This window comes from Stegostoma tigrinum, chromosome 2 (genome assembly GCF_030684315.1).
Source record: "Stegostoma tigrinum isolate sSteTig4 chromosome 2, sSteTig4.hap1, whole genome shotgun sequence".
NCBI lineage: Eukaryota > Metazoa > Chordata > Chondrichthyes > Orectolobiformes > Stegostomatidae > Stegostoma > Stegostoma tigrinum.
In genome coordinates this window covers 21111044-21129274 of record NC_081355.1, presented here as the reverse complement: position 1 = coordinate 21129274, position 18231 = coordinate 21111044, and the positions used below count along the sequence as shown (strand labels likewise).

At 41.2% G+C, this 18231-nt stretch overlaps 1 protein-coding gene across 1 annotated transcript; it reads right to left on the bottom strand.

Annotated features, from left to right (window-relative positions):
* Positions 1-723: 723 nt before the first annotated feature.
* On the bottom strand, positions 724-15557 carry LOC125448717 (small nuclear ribonucleoprotein-associated protein B'-like). Its single transcript, XM_048524195.1, has 7 exons — positions 15537-15557; positions 11141-11292; positions 10529-10640; positions 7576-7716; positions 5366-5483; positions 3393-3521; positions 724-761 (listed from the first exon to the last, which is right to left on the bottom strand). The coding sequence occupies exons 1-7, from the start codon at positions 15537-15539 to the stop codon at positions 724-726; spliced, it is 693 nt and encodes a 230-aa protein (XP_048380152.1). The 5' UTR covers positions 15540-15557.
* Between the last annotated feature and the right edge of the window lie 2674 nt (positions 15558-18231).

The following is an 18231-nucleotide window of genomic DNA, read 5'->3' as shown; positions in this document are numbered from 1 at the left end:
CTGAACGGTGAAGACCAGCACATGCCAAGGTCAGGACTTGGTGCTGTGTGACTCACTAAAGCTTGGGGAGTCCCAGTAGAGGCACACTGGGGACAGGTCACTCTCTGAGGCCTTAAGACCCAGCACTGTGCATCTCAGAATGTTTAGTGTGAGAGTATCAAAAACATATTGGAAGAATCTCAGAGTGAAACATGTTGCATAGAGATCATTGTACCAACAGCATTTTCCATATTTTGCACTATGAAATATTTTGGTCTCGGACTGCATACCTGATATGGAATGTATTTGCTATTAAAAATGTTAAAAAATATTAAAAAATATTAAAAATGTACTTGTTGAAATTGCTTGAAAATCTTACAACACACAAATGGGTATTTTGCATATGAATTTTATAAATAAAATGTATTTTTGAAAAAAAAATGTAGACAACAGGGATTTGCCCTTAACAAGAGAACAAAAATATGTAGTCCAAAATGGAAGTATTGTATGTGCTGGGGCTCAGCAGCTTATCGGAGTCTCCTGGGCAGCAAATATTTCATACCTCGATTGATTCCCCACCCCCCACTCCCCCCACAACATTGAAAGAGTTCTGGTTCCTCTACAAACATTTCAAGGATTGAAATGGAACACAACAATTTCATGAAAACTCTTTAGAGTAAATTGCTTCAAAAGGCATTAGTACTACAGTAAAGCCTAATGGAAAAGTCCTTCAAAGCTAAAACTTTAAGGTTTTGGAGGATGTGTTCTAGTTCCTGGAGGACCTTGAAAAAGGAAGAGAGCAGTATGAATACAACTTTACAATTTACATTGTCAAAAACAAAGCCAGCATTTCTATAGCAGTTAATGTGTAAACAGTAGACTAGTTCTTCATAAGGTTCACATTTGACAAAAAGAATATTCTGCAATCAATGATGATAAAGTGTGGAGCTGGATGAACACAGCAGGCCAAGCAGCATCTTAGGAGCACAAAAGGTGATGTTTCGGGCCAGAAGGATCCAGGCCCGAAACGTCAGCTTTTGTGCTCCTAAGATGCTACTTGGCCTGCTGTGTTCATCCAGCTCCACACTTTGTTATCTCGGTTTCTCCAGCATCTGCAGTTCCCATTATCTCTGATTCCAGAATCAATTATTTCTTGAAGGATTTCATAAGTAGCAGTTGAGGGGCAGATAGGAAAGGTGATACTGTTACTGCAATAGGGCAGACCACAAATAAAACCAAGTGAAGATACCATTGATCTCGACAAGATTGCAACATTGAAGAAAGGAAATGTGGGCTACCATGGGAGAAGCTGCAAATGCATTGAGGAGAAATAATGCGCCATATTCACAAGAGTCAAACTATCGTTTTAACTTTGGTTGAGGCTGTTTTAGAAATGGAAACCACTGGGAGAGGTTTAAACAGGGAACTAGAGAAAAAAATGCAACTAGGATGCAACTATACATTCATGTATGGCGGAAACAAATGTAGGAAGTGGATTGAGTGGCAAAGGAGTCCGAAGTGTGGGGGTGTGTGTGCGGGAGGGGGTGTATGTGCGGGGGGGGGGGGGGGGTGCGCGGGGGGCTGTGTGTGCGGCGGGGGGTGATGTGCACGTGTGTGTGTGTGTGTTTCTTTCCCCCGCAAGGAAGGAGTTTCATGTTGGCAGCAGTGTGTACCAATAACAAGAGGTGCTGGTGTTGGACTGGGGTGGACAATGTCAAAAGTCACATGACACCAAGTTTATTTGAAATCACAAGTGTTCGGAGTGCTGCCCCTTCACCTGATGAAGCAGCAGCACTCCGAAAGCTTGTGATTTCAAATAAACCTGTTGGGCTATAAATCTGGTGTCATGTGACATTTTGACCTTAACCAATAATTGTTCTATGGAGTGAGAATATGATAAGGCAAATGGTTTGTAGATTCCATTGGTAAGTTGAGCCTGGAGAGAACATGAGGCAGATAGAGAAGAGAAAAGCAATTTCAGAACTCAGTCAAAAGGAATTGAGAATCAGCAGCAAAGATGACTGAACAGATGATAACAATCTTGGGATTAGTATGTGGGAAATCGTGTCTCACAAACTTGATCGAGTTTTTTGAAGAGGTGACCAAGAAGGTAGATGAAGGCAGGGCAGTAGATATTGTTTACATGGGCTTTAACAAAGCCTTCAACAAGGTTCCACATGGTAGACTGGTTAGTAAGGTTAGATCACATGGAATCCAGGGCGAGTTAACCAATGGATGCAAAGTTGGCTTGACAGTGGATCTACTGTCGTTTATCGTTGATTTGCATGATTTGGATGAGAATAATAGTAGGCATGACTAGCAAGATTACAGATTACACCAAAATTCGTGTACAGTGAGGAAGGTTATCTAAGATACAACAAGATCTCGATCAGCTGAGCCAATGAGCTGAAGAGTGGCGTATGAAGTTTCATTTACACACGTGAAATGTCGCATTTTGGTAAGACAAACCAGACAGTCAGTCCCTGGGGAGTATTGTCAAACAGAGAGACCTAGGGGTACAGGCACATCCTTGAAAGCAGCATCACAGATAGACAAAGTGGCAAAGAAAGCATCTGGCTTGCTTGCCTTTATTGGTCAGAGCACTGAGTATAGGAGCTGGGATGTCATGTTGTGGCTGTCCAAGACACTGGTGAGGCCACTTTTGGAGTACTGTGTACAATTCTGGTCTCCCTGTTATAAGAAGGATGTTATTAAACTAGAAAGGACACAGAAAAGATTTACAAGGACATTACTGGGGGACTAGAGTTATGAGGAGAGACTCCATAGGCTGGGACTTCTGTCCCTGAAGCGTCAGAGGCTGAGGGGTGACCCTGTAGAGGGTTATAAAACCATGATAGGTATAGGTAAGATGAATAGCAAAGGCTTTTACCCCAAGGTAGCAGAGTTCAAAACTAGAGGGAATAGGTTTAAAGTCAGAGGAGAAAGATTTAAAAGGAATTCAAGAGGCAACTTTTTCACACAGGGGATGGTGCGTACATGGAATGAGCTACCAGAGGAAGTGGTAGAGAGGAATACAGTTATAACATTTAAAAGACATTTGGACAAGTAGATGAGTAGAAAAACATTTAGAAGGATATGGGACAAACGCAGCCAAATGGGACTAATTCAGTTTAATGGGACTAATTCAGTTTAGGAAGCCCGGTTGGCATAGATGAGTTGGACCGAAGAGTGTGCATCTGTGCTGAATGACTCAAGTAATACACCATGAACACAACTAATACTGAGAACAATAGGAAAATATCAGGCACAAACATCTCAATAAAGTGAAGTCTCACAAATTGCACCTCTGATACAGGTGCACACAATGAGAAAATCAAACCCCTCCAAACTATATCGAATAGCCTCAGAGGAGGAATGTGCATATCAAAGTCAAATGCTAGTTATACACTTACCTCTCATCCTTGGCATCATTGGCGGTCTCATTCCTGGAGGAACTCCCATGGGAGTTACTCTGCCTGAAGGCATCCCAATTGTTGGTGGTGCAAATGGAAGTCTCATGCCTGGCGGTGGTCTCATAAAGCCTGGAAAATGGAGATTGATGGGATGTTGACAATTTGCAGTGTTCAACACTGGAATACCCTTTGCTCTAACTTTTTGTTCCATCATTTTATTCTGTCTCAGCAACATTCATTAACACAGCAGACAGGCAACTATGGTCAATATTGCCCTTAAACCTGAAAAAGTATGCAGAAGGAAACAACTTCCCTCATTATAGAAAGTGTTCAACATATTCAACTACAAGGAAAGATAAAACTACAGGATCTCTGAACATTGAAGCATTAAAACACAAGATAAACATTAAAAACATGGATACACTTGCATGTCCTGATCCAATTTTCTCTCTACATTTAAAGTCACCTCATATGAAGATGAAAGACTTGTCTGTTATCCCAGCACTATATCCTTTTTCTTAGTTATGCATGAGATGTGGGCATCACAGGGTCAGATCAACATTTATTGCACATCTCCAACAGTTAAAAATCAAAAACACTACTGTCAGGCTGGGGTCACGTGTAGTCCAGACCAGGAAAAAATGGCAGATTTCCTTCCCTAAAGGACATTACTGAGTCAGACTTCTTTATATGATAATTGATAGTGGCTAATGGCTGCCATTAGGCTAGCTTTTAATTCCAGATTTCAAATTTTACCTACTACCAGTAGGTACTAGGGTGGCACGGTGGCTCAGTGGTTAGCACTGCAGCCTCACAGCGCCAGGGGCCCAGGTTCAATCCCAGCATCAGGCAACTGGTTGCACATTCTCCCCGTGTCTGCATGGGTTTCCTCCAGGTGCTCTGGTTTCCTCCCACAGTCCAAAGATGTGCAGGCTAGATGGATTGGCCGTGCTAAATTGCCCATAGTGTTGAGGGGTGTGTGGGTTACAGGGGGATGGATCTCGGTGGGATGGTCCAAGAGGCGATGTGGAACTTGTTGGGCCGAAGGGCCTGTTTCCACACTGTAGGGAATCAAATCTAATCTAATCTACCAAGGTGGAGTGCGAAACAATCTACAGAACATTAGCCTGGGGTTTTGCATTAATGGCCCAATGGCATTAGCACTACAATACCACCTACCCCATTGCACATGGAATGTCTATTCCACAAGGAGTGGTCAAAGTTACATATATTGTGTACTGCACTATCCTGGAACTAAAAATAAAAGTGGTGGAAATGCTCAGGACATTTCGTAGGAGAGAGAAAGGAAGAAACACACATTTTCCAGCATTTGCAGCATTTTGCTTTTTTGTACTATTTAGCCATCTGGTCATAATGGAGAATAATAATCATTCGGCATTATGTTTTGTAAACTCAATTCAGGAATTTTAACTATTTGAATTTGGAATGCTGTTCTGAGTTGCAAGTTTGGCAAGCGGGCTGGTGGTAAGGAAATATCATTTTGCCTATTAGAATGAGCCAAATTGACTGGCACATAATACTGCAATGATACTGTTAACAGGAATGGTTAACAATGTGAAAAAAAAAGTTGGAATGTAATTTTAGAAATTGTTATGACTACAGGGATCATTATGGCCCATGGCTTGGTACAGAGCTCTAAGCTCAAATGTTGCAACACTTCCACTCTGAATAAGGATAGGGCAACTTGTTTGGGTGTAATTTTTAACTTTATTGACTGGGTAATAATTTGGCAGACAAGATTGTTTTTCCTTCAGGGCATCCAGGTAGGTTCTTCAACAAGCAGACAATCCATTCAATACTAGATTACCACACAGGCAGAGTCCACCTTGCAAGTTTAAAATACAAATTGAACAAATGCATATTCACAATGGTCTCCAAGTCTTGCCCAGGTCAGATGGCAACAGTATCAAACACTGGTGGTCAGTGTCATGGTCAAATACAGATTAACCTACCTGGCCTCGGCTCACCAAGAACTGGAGGAGCTCCCCGGATTGGTCCATAAGGTTGTGGGATAGCAGAAAAGCTAGGAGTAGATGCAATTCCAGTTCCTCTTGTCTGAGGGGCCATTTCCTAAACAAAGTGCATAAAACACAATTTTGTACATCTACAATGCATTGGTTAGCCACTTACTGTTGACAAAAATAATCAAATATTGACCAACAGCCAGCAGTGACTGGCTTTCAAAATGCTAACCGTCTTTAAATAGAACATATGTGCATCAATATCCTTCACAAACTCTGCAGGTGGAAAGACTTCACAGTCAATACTTTCCTTTTAATACTTAGTTATTGATGCATGGCAGCCAATTTATGGACAGTAATGTATTTAAATTGGGATAAATAACCAAATCATCAGTTTTCATATGTTGAAGTGATTGGGCAGAGTACTAAAGAGAATTCCTATGTTCTTCAAAAAAGCATGAGATTTTTCTTTTAAATGCCCAGAGAAGGGAAAGACAGTTAAGCAGAGATAGTAGGAACTGCCAATGCTGGAGAATCTGAGATGACATGGTGTACAGCTGGATGCACACAGCAAGCCAAGCAGCATCAGCGGAACAGGAAGGCTGACGTTTCAGGTCAAGGCTCTTCTTCAGACCCTTTCTGAAGAAGGGTCTCGACCCGAAACATCAGCCTTCCTGCTCCTCTGATGCTGCTTGGCCTGCTGCGTTCATCCAGCTCTACACCGTGTTATCTCTGTTGAATTTAAGACTCATTTAAATAACAACATTATCAACAGTTCAGCACTCCTAAACTGTAACATCACCCCTGATCTGTGCTCATGCCTGTGGACTATGGGTAGAACTTACAACTTTCTGACTCAAGAACAGATGGAGTGCTTCCAACTGAGTCATAGGAGATGTCCATTTTAAAAACAGTTACCACAGAGGTAAAAATTTCCATTCACTTGACCCTCATGTATGCTTTGTGCCAATAAATATGCAAAATCCTATAAATTAGAATGTTTTGTGTATCACATGCAGGATGTAACAGAAAATTCACCTTTATTACATGAAAATCCAGGGCAGGGCCTGAATGCATGATCTTGCATCTTCTGAAATGTGAGCGTTATCATGAAGCCAAGCATTGCATAATTATTTTTAACCCAATATGTATAACTAGTTTTTATATCTCGATCTTGTTCCATAAATCATAGGTTGAAAATCAATTTCCCAATTGTTAGCCTATTACGTTTCTGGGAACATTTCTTGGAGCTACATGATAATACTAATTTCTTTTACAGAAAAGACAGATGTATAATTCAACAAGAATTAAATCACTTTTTGTATCTTGATGAAAATATAGAACATTCTCAAAAAAACTTTAGCATCCATTGGAGGAAATTTACTAATTTTATTCTTACAATTCAGTTAGCGGTTCAAAACAAAAAGCTCATCATCTTACAGTCAATACTGGGAATTCTCGAAAGGTATGGAGTGAGTTTCTAAATTCCATATCAGACGGCAAGAATGTAATCAGTTCACATAATGGAAGCAAAATGTAAATTTTTTAGGAAGATGAGCAGATTGAGATGACTAACTAATCGAAAGATAAAAATAGAAGGGATTTAATGGACAGCTAAATTAATACCATCCGTGGCTCTGAAGTTGAAATTCATCCCCCTCCTCCAAATCAGTAAATCAAGACCTGCACTAATCAGAAAGTACCAATTTGCCAGTTGTCATTGGCAATCCCTCCAGTTATTTTTTTTCTGCTGCAAGGCGTTCTGAGGTGTGTGGGCAGAAGGTGTGTGAAACCAAAGCTAATGCTGGGAGAAGTGTCACTATTAAAATTGGTGTGCACGGAACCTCTGAGCATGAGCAGCTGCATTGCTGTGCAGTTTAGAAGGAATGCAAGCTGTCATCATGGCATTCAAAATACCAACTTATGGCAATATATTTTACAGTGCAGCAAGGAAAATCATCAGCCACTTAACTGCTGTAAAGGCAGATTAAAACACAGCAAGCAGAGCTCCTGCCTTTTAAAGAGGTCAGGAGTAGAGAACGGACTGGTTTAAGAAATCGCATGCTGACCCTGACAGATGACATCCTGTGGTCTGGCAAATTTTCTTGTCCAATGAAAGCCTGATCCTTTAGGGCTTAGGAAGGAACAACCACATCTGACCTAAAACGTGTGTTTAGAAATAATCAATGGTTCATCCTTACCTGCTGGGAAGGACCTCCAACACCTCTTACTGGTCCCATTAGTCCTGCAGGTACCTGAGCCATTGGTATGCTGGGTGGCATCCCTCTCCCTGCTGCTCTACCAACACCAGCGCCACCTACAGGGACTCTTGAAATGCCAACCTGTGCATTAACATTAAACAAAAAGAGTACTGGAGAATGTTAATCCCCAGAAAATAAACAATTTGAGTAGAATAAACTCAGAAATTCAAATTAGAAAGCCATCATCTGTAGTTGGTTACTCCCACTAAAGCCCATAATTTTAATTGCAGTCCATCTTGGGACTCTCTGACATAAACATAACTCAATAAAAATTGGCCATTCAGCTGCTCTGAATTCCTTACATTCATATTCCTCCATAGGTGGGATGGAATGTGTAGGATACGTTCCATATCTTTGACATCTTTAACTGGAATCAGCTGAAGCATCAGATACCAAAACACCCTCCTTCATTGAGCATTATCTCACACAACACATACACACTACCTATAGTGACCTTACAAATTACAACAATGCATTTAAAACTTCTGGTCTTAAGTAGCCCAGTAGGTGGAACCAGTATGAAATAAAGTTAGTTTCAGGTTGATGATCTTTGATCAGCGCAGCCATGTTGCTCTGCTGCACAATTATGGACTTTCATTTATGTTGGTATCTTTCCATGTTCAGAAATATTCAAATGGAAACAAACTTATTTGATGGATTTGTTCAAGGTGCAGTGACTGTCAAAAACATGTTGATCACGCACTGCAAGATACCACAAACTCAGCGTTGATTAGCAAAACACATGCAGGCAATGTTTTATTTTCGTATTTTTCTGACATGCTGACACTTCTGTAAAGTAAGAAACTTGGTATCCAAGTTGTACATAGCAGGTTTCCAGAAATGAGAAAATGACACATGGCATTTTCAAATGTTAGTTAAGAGATAAATATTGTTTGGGAAACACTGGGAGAACTTCCATGCTTATAATAACTCTGCATCGTTCATGTCCATCAAGGGAGAGAAATGGTGATAATGGGAACTGCAGATGCTGGAGAATCCAAGGTAACAAAGTGTGGAGCTGGATGAACACAGCAGGCCAAGCAGCATCTCAGGAGCACAAAAGCTGATGTTTCGGGCCTAGACCCTTCATCAGAGCTCTCTGGCCCGAAACGTCAGTTTTTGTGCTCCTGAGATGCTGCTTGGCCTGCTGTGTTCATCCAGCTCCACACTTTGTTATTTAAGGGAGAGAAATAGCTTTGGTTTAACTTTGATTCTAAACAGACAAAATATCTGATGTTCTATCAGTCCCCATTGTTATTTACAGATCCATTTTTGACTAGGGCATGAACATTTAACCATCTAAAATGAGATGAGTACTACTACTGAGGACAGCACAGCAAAACAGTATGTCAACACTGTTATGTATTAAAATATTATTTTATATTATTTATTAACATCTAATAAATTACAGAAGTAATATATCAATGTATTTTCTTAATATTATATTTTAAAGTCACAACTGCATAAATTTTCTAATTACTGACCACTTCGTCATTGGAAATATCTCCGCCTGCCACAAAAAAGTATATTAAGTATCAAAACTCCTTTTTTTAACCCAGCGACAACTAGAGTGATATTGTAGTCTGTTTAAATTCCAGCCAAGAAATGTGAAGTGTTTCAAACATGTCAGCTCCCTCCATGGGTATGTACCCATGTAGCACAGCTAATTTTGAAAACATGGGAGTGAGAAAGATCCTAGCACACCATTAGGTTTTGTAAAATTGCAGATTTAACTGCATTTAACATCTGAGCATCTGAAATTGTATTCTGTTTTGTCAAATTAACTTTGCACCTTTTCTGCCCCTCACCCAGTCCATTCCCCCAGCACACTAACTTAATCAAGACAGTACAGAATGCCACAAGGCAAACTATCAAGGACAAGCTTACAGCCATAAAAGAAATTTCACGAAATAACAAATTGTATAAAGGAACGGCTTACTGAAAAAATACTTGTTACTGGTGACACTGTTGCACACAGTGCAACATTTGTAGGAGGATAAGTATAACCAAGCAAAGGCATTGTTCGACTCATGGGACATTACTCTTTAGGTTACAGGATCTTATGAAATTGCCCATTCTCATACTCGAGTCAGCTCTTCCCACAATGCCAGTTTTCAGTGTTATCCAGAGTTAGTAATGTAGTGTAGTGTAGTGTAATCAACATGATCTCCAGCGACAACTACTACCTTGATGCAGTCACAGAGCAAAATTTACCCAACATGTCCAATTAGAAAATTCTGTGCCCAAATCATTCTTAGCATCTTGCTCAGCTGGGCAGGCACTTAGATCATTCTTGACTCATCCATATCAAGATGAATTTCCATATAAAACCAGATTTAAGAAAATATAATCAGTTAGTTGCGACGGAGACAAGAATCATGTTTACCCTAGAACACAGTCAAGATATACCACCAAAACAAGACATCTGTGCAGGAGAATAAAATGTTTAATGTGCTGCAAAGTAAAAATCAAATTTATTTACTATTTACTACTTCTTTACTAATTACTCCATGGCCTTCCCAACTTATTACTCAAATGATCCACAATTCTTTCATAACATTTTGCTCCCCTGACCCCAAGTTTTTGCTTCATTCCATTGCTGGCTACTTATCTCTACACTTTCTTACATCAAATTCTCAGTCAGAATATTGAAAACCTTAACTCACACTCTGAATAGTATCACCTTTGGCAAGTAAGCATTTAGATTAGATTCTCTACAGTGTGGAAACAGGCCCTTTGGCCCAACAAGTCCACACCACCCCTTGCAGACTCATCCCCCTATAACCCACACACACCCCTGAACACTACGGGCAATTTAGCATGGCCTCACAATAAGTTTAAGTAGACTAGGTGGGAGAGGGACGTAAGGCAATCTGTGTGAACTGTTACTTACATCTCTGACCGGAGGCCCTTCCACAGTCATCGTCACAAGTGATTCCCCTCGAAGCAACACAAGGCCAAGGGCCCGTCTTTCTTCTCTTTCACCTTGCTTGGAGCTTTTCGACCTACAAAAATCAGGTCAGCAAAAAAAAACATCCTTGAACAGTACTTCAGAAAATATTGCAAAAGCATTCAAGGAAATACTTTTGGATAAAATAAGCAACCAAATCTCATAAGGAGACACTAGGCTGGGTGGTGAAAGCTTGATCGGAGATACAGCTTAAGGAGCATCTGATGGAGGTAAAAAGGAAATATCAGAACCTAGAGTTTCAGGCAGGTGAGACCACATCCAGTGATTGTTCAATAACAAAAATCAGCGCTGCACAAGGGAGCGAAAATTAGAGGAGCAGATAGCCTAAGGTGGTAACTTCAAAGGGGGTTGAAGAGGTGGGGAGGCAAGGCAGTGGAAGGATTTGCGAAGAGAAGGAAAGAAGGAAAGGGCCCCTTTCAGGCAGGAATAAATGTAACCCAATGGGAACCTGGTGTGACTTGCGATAAGAGATCAAAGCCGAATCAGACCATTTTTGCACAGCAGAAAGGTACACCAGCAAACATACATACATACTTTAACCTTCTGAATTCATCACAGTCGCACAGAATGAGGTTCATGTGTCGGTCGAAAGCTTTGAGAAAGCCAATGAAAACACGGCCGTCTTGGAGCACACATCTCATCCTGTAATCCACATATTGTACCATTTTAGCACTTCTTCCAATCGGCTGCAAAGAGAAAAAATATCTGCTGATCAAATTCGTGCTGAATGGCCTTTCTCAGTCTTAAACCATAACTGATAAGATGCACATACCATGCTTTTACTCAACAGGAAACTATTTTAGGATTATGAAATTATCGGTTATATGAAAATGAAACAAGAAAAATACACATCACAGTAGAGGCAAAGAGCAGGGAGTGATATTAATGACAGAAAATGCTACAGATTCTCAGCAGGTATGTGTGGTGGGCAACAGTTAGCGGTCTGAATTTTTTCAAAACCTGGTGAATTGTTATTTTCAGAGAGTTTCATGGAGGGTTTCTCTGTGAGCTCTAGCAAGTTATGTCACATAATTCTCCCCTGTTCACCTCATTAAGTGCACTATGCTTTTACAGCACTCACATGCTCACTGCTGCCAGGACTCTCCTGGCATCACATTTAAAGCCCAGCTGTGAACCCCGTCAAAAGTTACCAGCCAGGAGCTGCCCTTCCCAGTTGAATAAGTGGGAAGGAAATGGAAAAGGTAAGATTCAGAGACACACAGAAGCATCTGTGAAATAAATTGGGTATAACTTGTTGTGCCTGGTGCTGCACTCCTCCGTCATTGAGGAGGTGATAGTCCTCCTTTTCAACATTGGCTTCCTCCCCAAAAATATCTCTGCTGCTCTTCCAGCTCTTCACCGTCCAACACATCCAGTCTTCGCTTTCTCCAGTGGTACAGAGCACAACATGCAAAAGATACCGCAGCACACTCTGTGTGGAACATACAGCAGGGACATTCAAGTCCGATCAAAGCACGGACCCTCATTTTCAGTTGGCAGACCATCTGTTCCACAATGATCCTGGTGGAAGAATGAACTACATCGCATCTACTCTTGGCCTCAGTTGAGAGCTGCAGAACTGAATCATTAGCCATGCCTGCAGAGGGTAGCCCTTGTCTCTCAGCAGCCATCCCCATATAGCATGTAGCCACTGAAAGGAAGCAGGATAGACAAACAGGAGGCTAGAAGAACACAGCAGGCCAGGCAGCATCTGGAGAAAAGCAACAGTCAACATTTTGGAAATTACCCTTCTTCAGGTCTGGACGTGGGAGTAGAGGAGCTGCAAAGAGGCCAGGGATGGGTCGAGGTGGAATGGTATGATAGGTGGACACTGGTGGTAGATACAACCTGGCAGGTCATTAGGAGGGACGTATCCAGTTGTTGGCTGGAAGGGAGGGTCAGAAGGTGGAAAGGTTATTTGAAATTGGAGAACTCAAAGTGGAGTCCTCCTGGTTATAGTGTGCCCAGGTGGAAGATGAAGTGCTGTTCTTCAAATTTGTGTAATAAGTCGCTGCAACATTGGAGGAGGCGGAGCATGGAAATGTCAAACGAAGGGTTGAATTAGGCGGTGACCAGGAGGTTAGGTTGGTCATTAGTGGCCAAGTAGAGAAGCTGGGCGAAACTGTCACCCAGTGTACATTTGGTCTCACCAACATAGAGAAAGACCACACTAGGAGCACTGGATGCAATAGACTAGGTTGGAGGAGATGCAGGTGAAGCTCTCACTTGGAACAGCTATTTAGGGCTCTAAATGGAGGTGAAGGAGGTGGTGTTCAGGCAGGCATTGCATCTTTTACAATTACAGGGGGAAGGTACCTGAAAGTTAGCACAGAAATGGGCATTGTGATAAACTCTAAGGTACCAGTCCAGGGAGGTTGGTACTGGGCAACCATCAGCCTCACTCCATTATTGTGGTAAATCTCAGAATCCTCAGTTCAGCTTTCTGCCTTTCCAAGTTGGTCAGGGGGTGAGCCAGGTCAGTCCTGGTTGTGTGCTTGCAGAAAGTCATGGAAATTTCCAAGGTACCTAGCGCAGAACTCGAAGATATGATACTGATGACCAAAGATGACGTAAACATTGATGGAATGGAACTCTTCTGTTGGTAAAGTCAACTTTGTTATGTTATATTATATTATGTTATGGCATTTTCAGCCTGTTTATAGTGTGCACACCTGGGGGAAGGCAGCTTTGTTGGCAAAGCCTAGTATTCCAGGCTACAGCCTTGACCTCGACATGAGAAATGGGGTGAAGTGGTGCAAACTTGTACAAACTTAGTAATAGCCTTGACACATTTGTGGGCTGAGGATTGCAAAATCCCACAAAGGTCCCCAGTAGATTTTTGGAAGCAACCAGTTACATAGAGATTTAGCATGGTTATCTGCTCGACAGCCAATGAAATAGGATGGCCACCGACCCCTTCAGTTTGCAAGCACCTTTTCATTTTAGTGCTCCATGACTGTGCTTCAGCAAATGACAGTTCTTGAAAAGGTGTCCCAGGACACCCTGATTCCATAAGAATGTTGGGAAAAGTTGACAAAGATGGAGGACTGGAGAAGCTATCAAAGAGCTGCAGCCACCCAGCATCCGCTCAAATGTTCGTGCTGGGATTTGTCACGAACTAACTTCTCTCCACTGCCTGAGAAAACAGTGACTTGTGTATTAACAAGTCAAGACTAAGCAATAATGATGTTATTGCCTGCAATTAAGACTCTCATCTCTCACAAGTTAGCTTCTCATCTAGCCAAAGTTTTGGGTGGAAAATAAGACCTTTCATTCCCTTGATGTCAAGAGTTTAATTTTACCAATCTTGACATTCAAGGTTTGTGACCTTTCATAGCTGGGGAGTGGCATTAATTGGTTAGCTTTTCAAACAGGTCCAGCATCTGAATAGTCCACCATACTCGCACTCTGCACTAATTGAAGTTAGAACAAAAAAATTCCTACTGTGAAAACAGGCTATTCTGTCCATTGAGTTCACACTGACCCTCTTAACAGCATTTCACCCAGGCTCACAGCCCTCTCCTACCCTTGTATTTGCCATGGTCAAGCCACCTAACCTGCACATCTTTGTACTGTGGGAGGAAACCAGCACACCGAAAGGAAGCGCACGCACGCACACACACACACACACACACACACACAGGAAAACTTTGCAAAATCCACACAGACAGTTGCCAAAGGCTGAAACTGAAACCAAGTCCCTGGCACTTTGAGGCATCGGTACTACCACTGAGCTGCCCAGCAATACTTTTGAAACTACATTGTTAGATGCAATTAGAGGTGGACCCAAAACAAAACTGGAAGCCTGTCAGCTGTTTATACCAGCAGAAATATTTTGGTTGGTACAGCATTACATCAAAAGTCTTGACTGACCTGGTGATGCAGAGGTAGCATCCCCATGTCTGAGCCAGGAGATTCAGATTACAGGCAGGGAATATGTCAATGTCCCTAAACAGATTGATTAGGATAGGCTAAAGGATCCTGGTTCAATCCCAGCTTTTGGCAGCACCTTTACTGTGCTCTTGTAACCCAGTGGTAGTGACCTTATCTCTGAGCCAACATCTAGATTCAAGTCCCACCTCCTCGAGTATTGTGGAATAGGGTCTCTGAACGGGTTGTCTAAACTCTGTCTCCAGCTATCTGCAAATAAAGTCAATGGGATTTCCTCAAAAGTTTGGGCTGGACCTCTTTAAAACGAAAAGGTATAACGTAGATCTTAATATCGAACTCTGCTGCGTGTAGCTCTGACTTCTGCATCGTCTTTCTAAATTGGTTTCGCGAGCAATTGTGCGAGGATTTGGAGTTACATTTGATTAAACTAGCAATCCGGAACCGTGTGTGGAGGCACCTCTAACATTGAAATCAAAGTGCAGTCAGATACGCACTTTGACTATTGGAAAACAAACCGCCAAGTCAATTTATACACTTAAGTGCCTCATTAGGCCAGATCCCTCGTTGTAAAAGTTTTAAACCACAGAAATCAACGGGGAAATCCACATCAGGAAAGGAGGCAACTGAATTCTCAAATTCTTGCAACGTACAGTATTGAAATGGGTGCTGTCTGACCTGTTGTAGCTTTCCCCAACTCTAGTTCTAGATCCTGCAGTTCTTTTCAAGTGTTTGCCAGACTACTTAGAGTCAAACTTTGCTCATTAGAGAGCATAGATCCAATAAGTGGTTATTGGTGACCAAATTTCTAATGCAGTGCAGCTTCCGGGCCCTATATAATCCAATCCTGCACACTTATGTCCCATTCCATGTGACTTGTATCTGTTTAGTAATCCTTCTCCTACTTCCCCACTTACAACCGGCTCTTCCTGGACTTCGACACTTTCAAGTTTCCCACTGCAGTTACATCAAAAGTTAACACGCTCATTGTTCCAATATAATAGATTCTGTTCTGAGCAAAACACAGAAACTCTTCTCTCACCATTCTGATCCAGCTACTGCCTTTCCAGTTCCTCTTGGTTAGCGAGAAACATATTAAATTGAGCCAATCGGGGGAGACTTTGAATTAGTCAAGTACCAATCATGAGATTAAATCCAAGCCTGTTCCAAGTATAATTTAGAAAAGTCCTGCAATACTTGTGCAGTCGGTGTTGGGAACAAACACCATTTTCAGCTGGTTAATGCTTATCGTTCTTAATGATAAATACCCCTTACGTTCTTCATATGTCAATGGGTCTTTATTTTTGCAACTATGTCACGTAATATCTCCGACTCTTCTGGCAGGACTGATGAGCAATCAGGTGAAGTATTTTCCCCAAACCACCACTCTTAGTACTCTGTGGTATTTGTCATTTCTACTGGAATGTGGTCCTAGGTGAGGGTTGTCTGATGTGGTTCACTGTCACCAATCCTCTTTTGTCTTTGCTCTGTCTTAACCTTATCTAATAATAAGTGGTAGAGGATGCATTATGTGAAGTATCTTCAGAAGAAGTACTGTTCTTAGATGACAAGGAAGCTTATTATAGCAATAAGTACAAGTACAGGCATAATTATGGGCACCTTGGGGGACTAGTACACTTGTACGTGAAAGCTAAAGTTGACCGCTGTCTCCACCCTGTGTATGTTACATCAGTAGAAATTGTGAAACTGATGTGACATGAACATTAATTTCTTCAGAGCTGTTAGCTTATTCAACACCAATGTCCCAAATGAGTAGTGAATCACAATCCTTTTTATAATTGGAAACCTAAAGTTGTGTAAAATCTATTGAATACAGACGTGTTATGTTAAATTTATATCCTGTAACCCCTTTAAAAGCAGCCAGAATCCTATTCACAACGATGATGTTCTTTTTAAATGTCTTTCACAATGTGACTGCCTCTGGTGCTTGTTAAGTTCAAAGTTCCCAAAGCCCAGTCCAATGTAGTTTGTATCATGGGTAGTGGAGAATGCTGGAGTACCTTCAAGCACTTCATCTGAATCACAGTGGTGAGTGGAGGATTTTTAAAATCCGTGTTCTCAGCAATAGTTCTGTTAGGACAGTTTATTGCCCCCTCTGTGAAGCAACCAGCTGGTTATGCATTCTGATACTTGTTACCTAACCCAGCCTCAGCTGGTCTTACTCTATTACATCAGACATCTTTTATTGAAGGTTTTTATTTGGAAGTCTACAAAGATGACATCTGATGCATTACTCTTACTTAGTCTCTTTGTTATTCCATCAAAGAATTCATGGGGCTGGTCAAGTAATAATCTTCCTCTCAAAATACATGCTGAGCATTTATCACTATCTATTTTGTTTCTTGATGTTTGTTCTACCTTCTCCTTCAGTGAGGATTCCATTTTTTTTCTACCACCAATGTCATACTGATGGATTTATTAATTTAAAGGTGCACTCCATCATCCTCCTTACTTATGAGTTATCTATCTGCCAGCTCTCTGATTTTGCACGTCTTTCAAAGTTTGAGTTTAAACAAAAAAGTCCTTTTCAACTGGTAACACCTCAACTGCTAAGAAAAGCGAGAGAATGAAACCAATACATCATTGACATGGTCTAACACCCATTGTAATAAAGTTATTGGAATATCTTAAGGACTGAGTTCCTCTACATTTTGAGATGATTAAAGTGGGTTTTTTTTGACTCATGAGCTGGGGGTTGGTCAATTTTGTTGACTGGGCAGCCAGTTTACAATACAGATGATGCTAGTGGCATGAGTTCAATTCTGCACCAGCTGAGATGATCATTTTAGGACTATCCTTCTCAATCTCTCTTCTTGCCTGAGGCACGATGACTCTTGGGTTAAACTCACCATGAACAGTCATGAGAGAACAGCCCTATCTTCCAGTAAGACTATGGCATCTTTTGCTGTTGTAAGGCATATGCTGTCAATCAAGAGCAGAAGAATTATTCACAAGTTCTCAGCTAACTCTGCAGTTTGGAACTGGAAACAAATTCCAGAGACACAAGTACAGAGAGAATATCGAAGGGCGTGCTGGTCTCCCACCAGAAGCTGCCTGTTCTCTGCAGTTAATAAAAACCCTCAGTTTAAACTTTTGGAACACCAGTCACCTTTCCTGTAGCATTTGCTGTGAGCTGTGACCTTAGAGCTGATAAATCCAAAGCACTTTCCAAGTGAATCAGTCACCCTGTACTTCCAGTCGGAGTAGGAACCAATGAAAATTTCCACAGAGAGGCAACTAAACAGCAAGAGCCTAGATCAGAGAGCCGGCAGATAGATAACTCATAAGTAAGAAGGATGATAGAGTACAACTTTTAAAATAATAGATCCATCAGTATGACATTGGTGGTGGAAAATAAATGATTAATCACCTTGACATCAGAATTAGGAAGCAAAGCCATTGAACTGACTTCCCAGTTTTTTTTCCCCACCTTAATCTATCCACCTTATTTATCTATTTGGGTGCATGTAGAGGAGTTTATGAAGTTATTAGAATTTTTTTGTTGGGTTATATGCCAATGGTTTTTATTTATGAACTTTCTATAGTTTAATTACTTGCAATAAATCTTGTTTAATACAGAAACCTGTCCTGTACCTTCTATCAGTTTTGATCTGAGACTCATTAATTGGGATACAGTTTGTACTGTTAAAACGTTAACATTTGTTACAACTCCAGGAATAGCGGGGTTCAATTCACCACCCGCTAGTGGGTAGCAA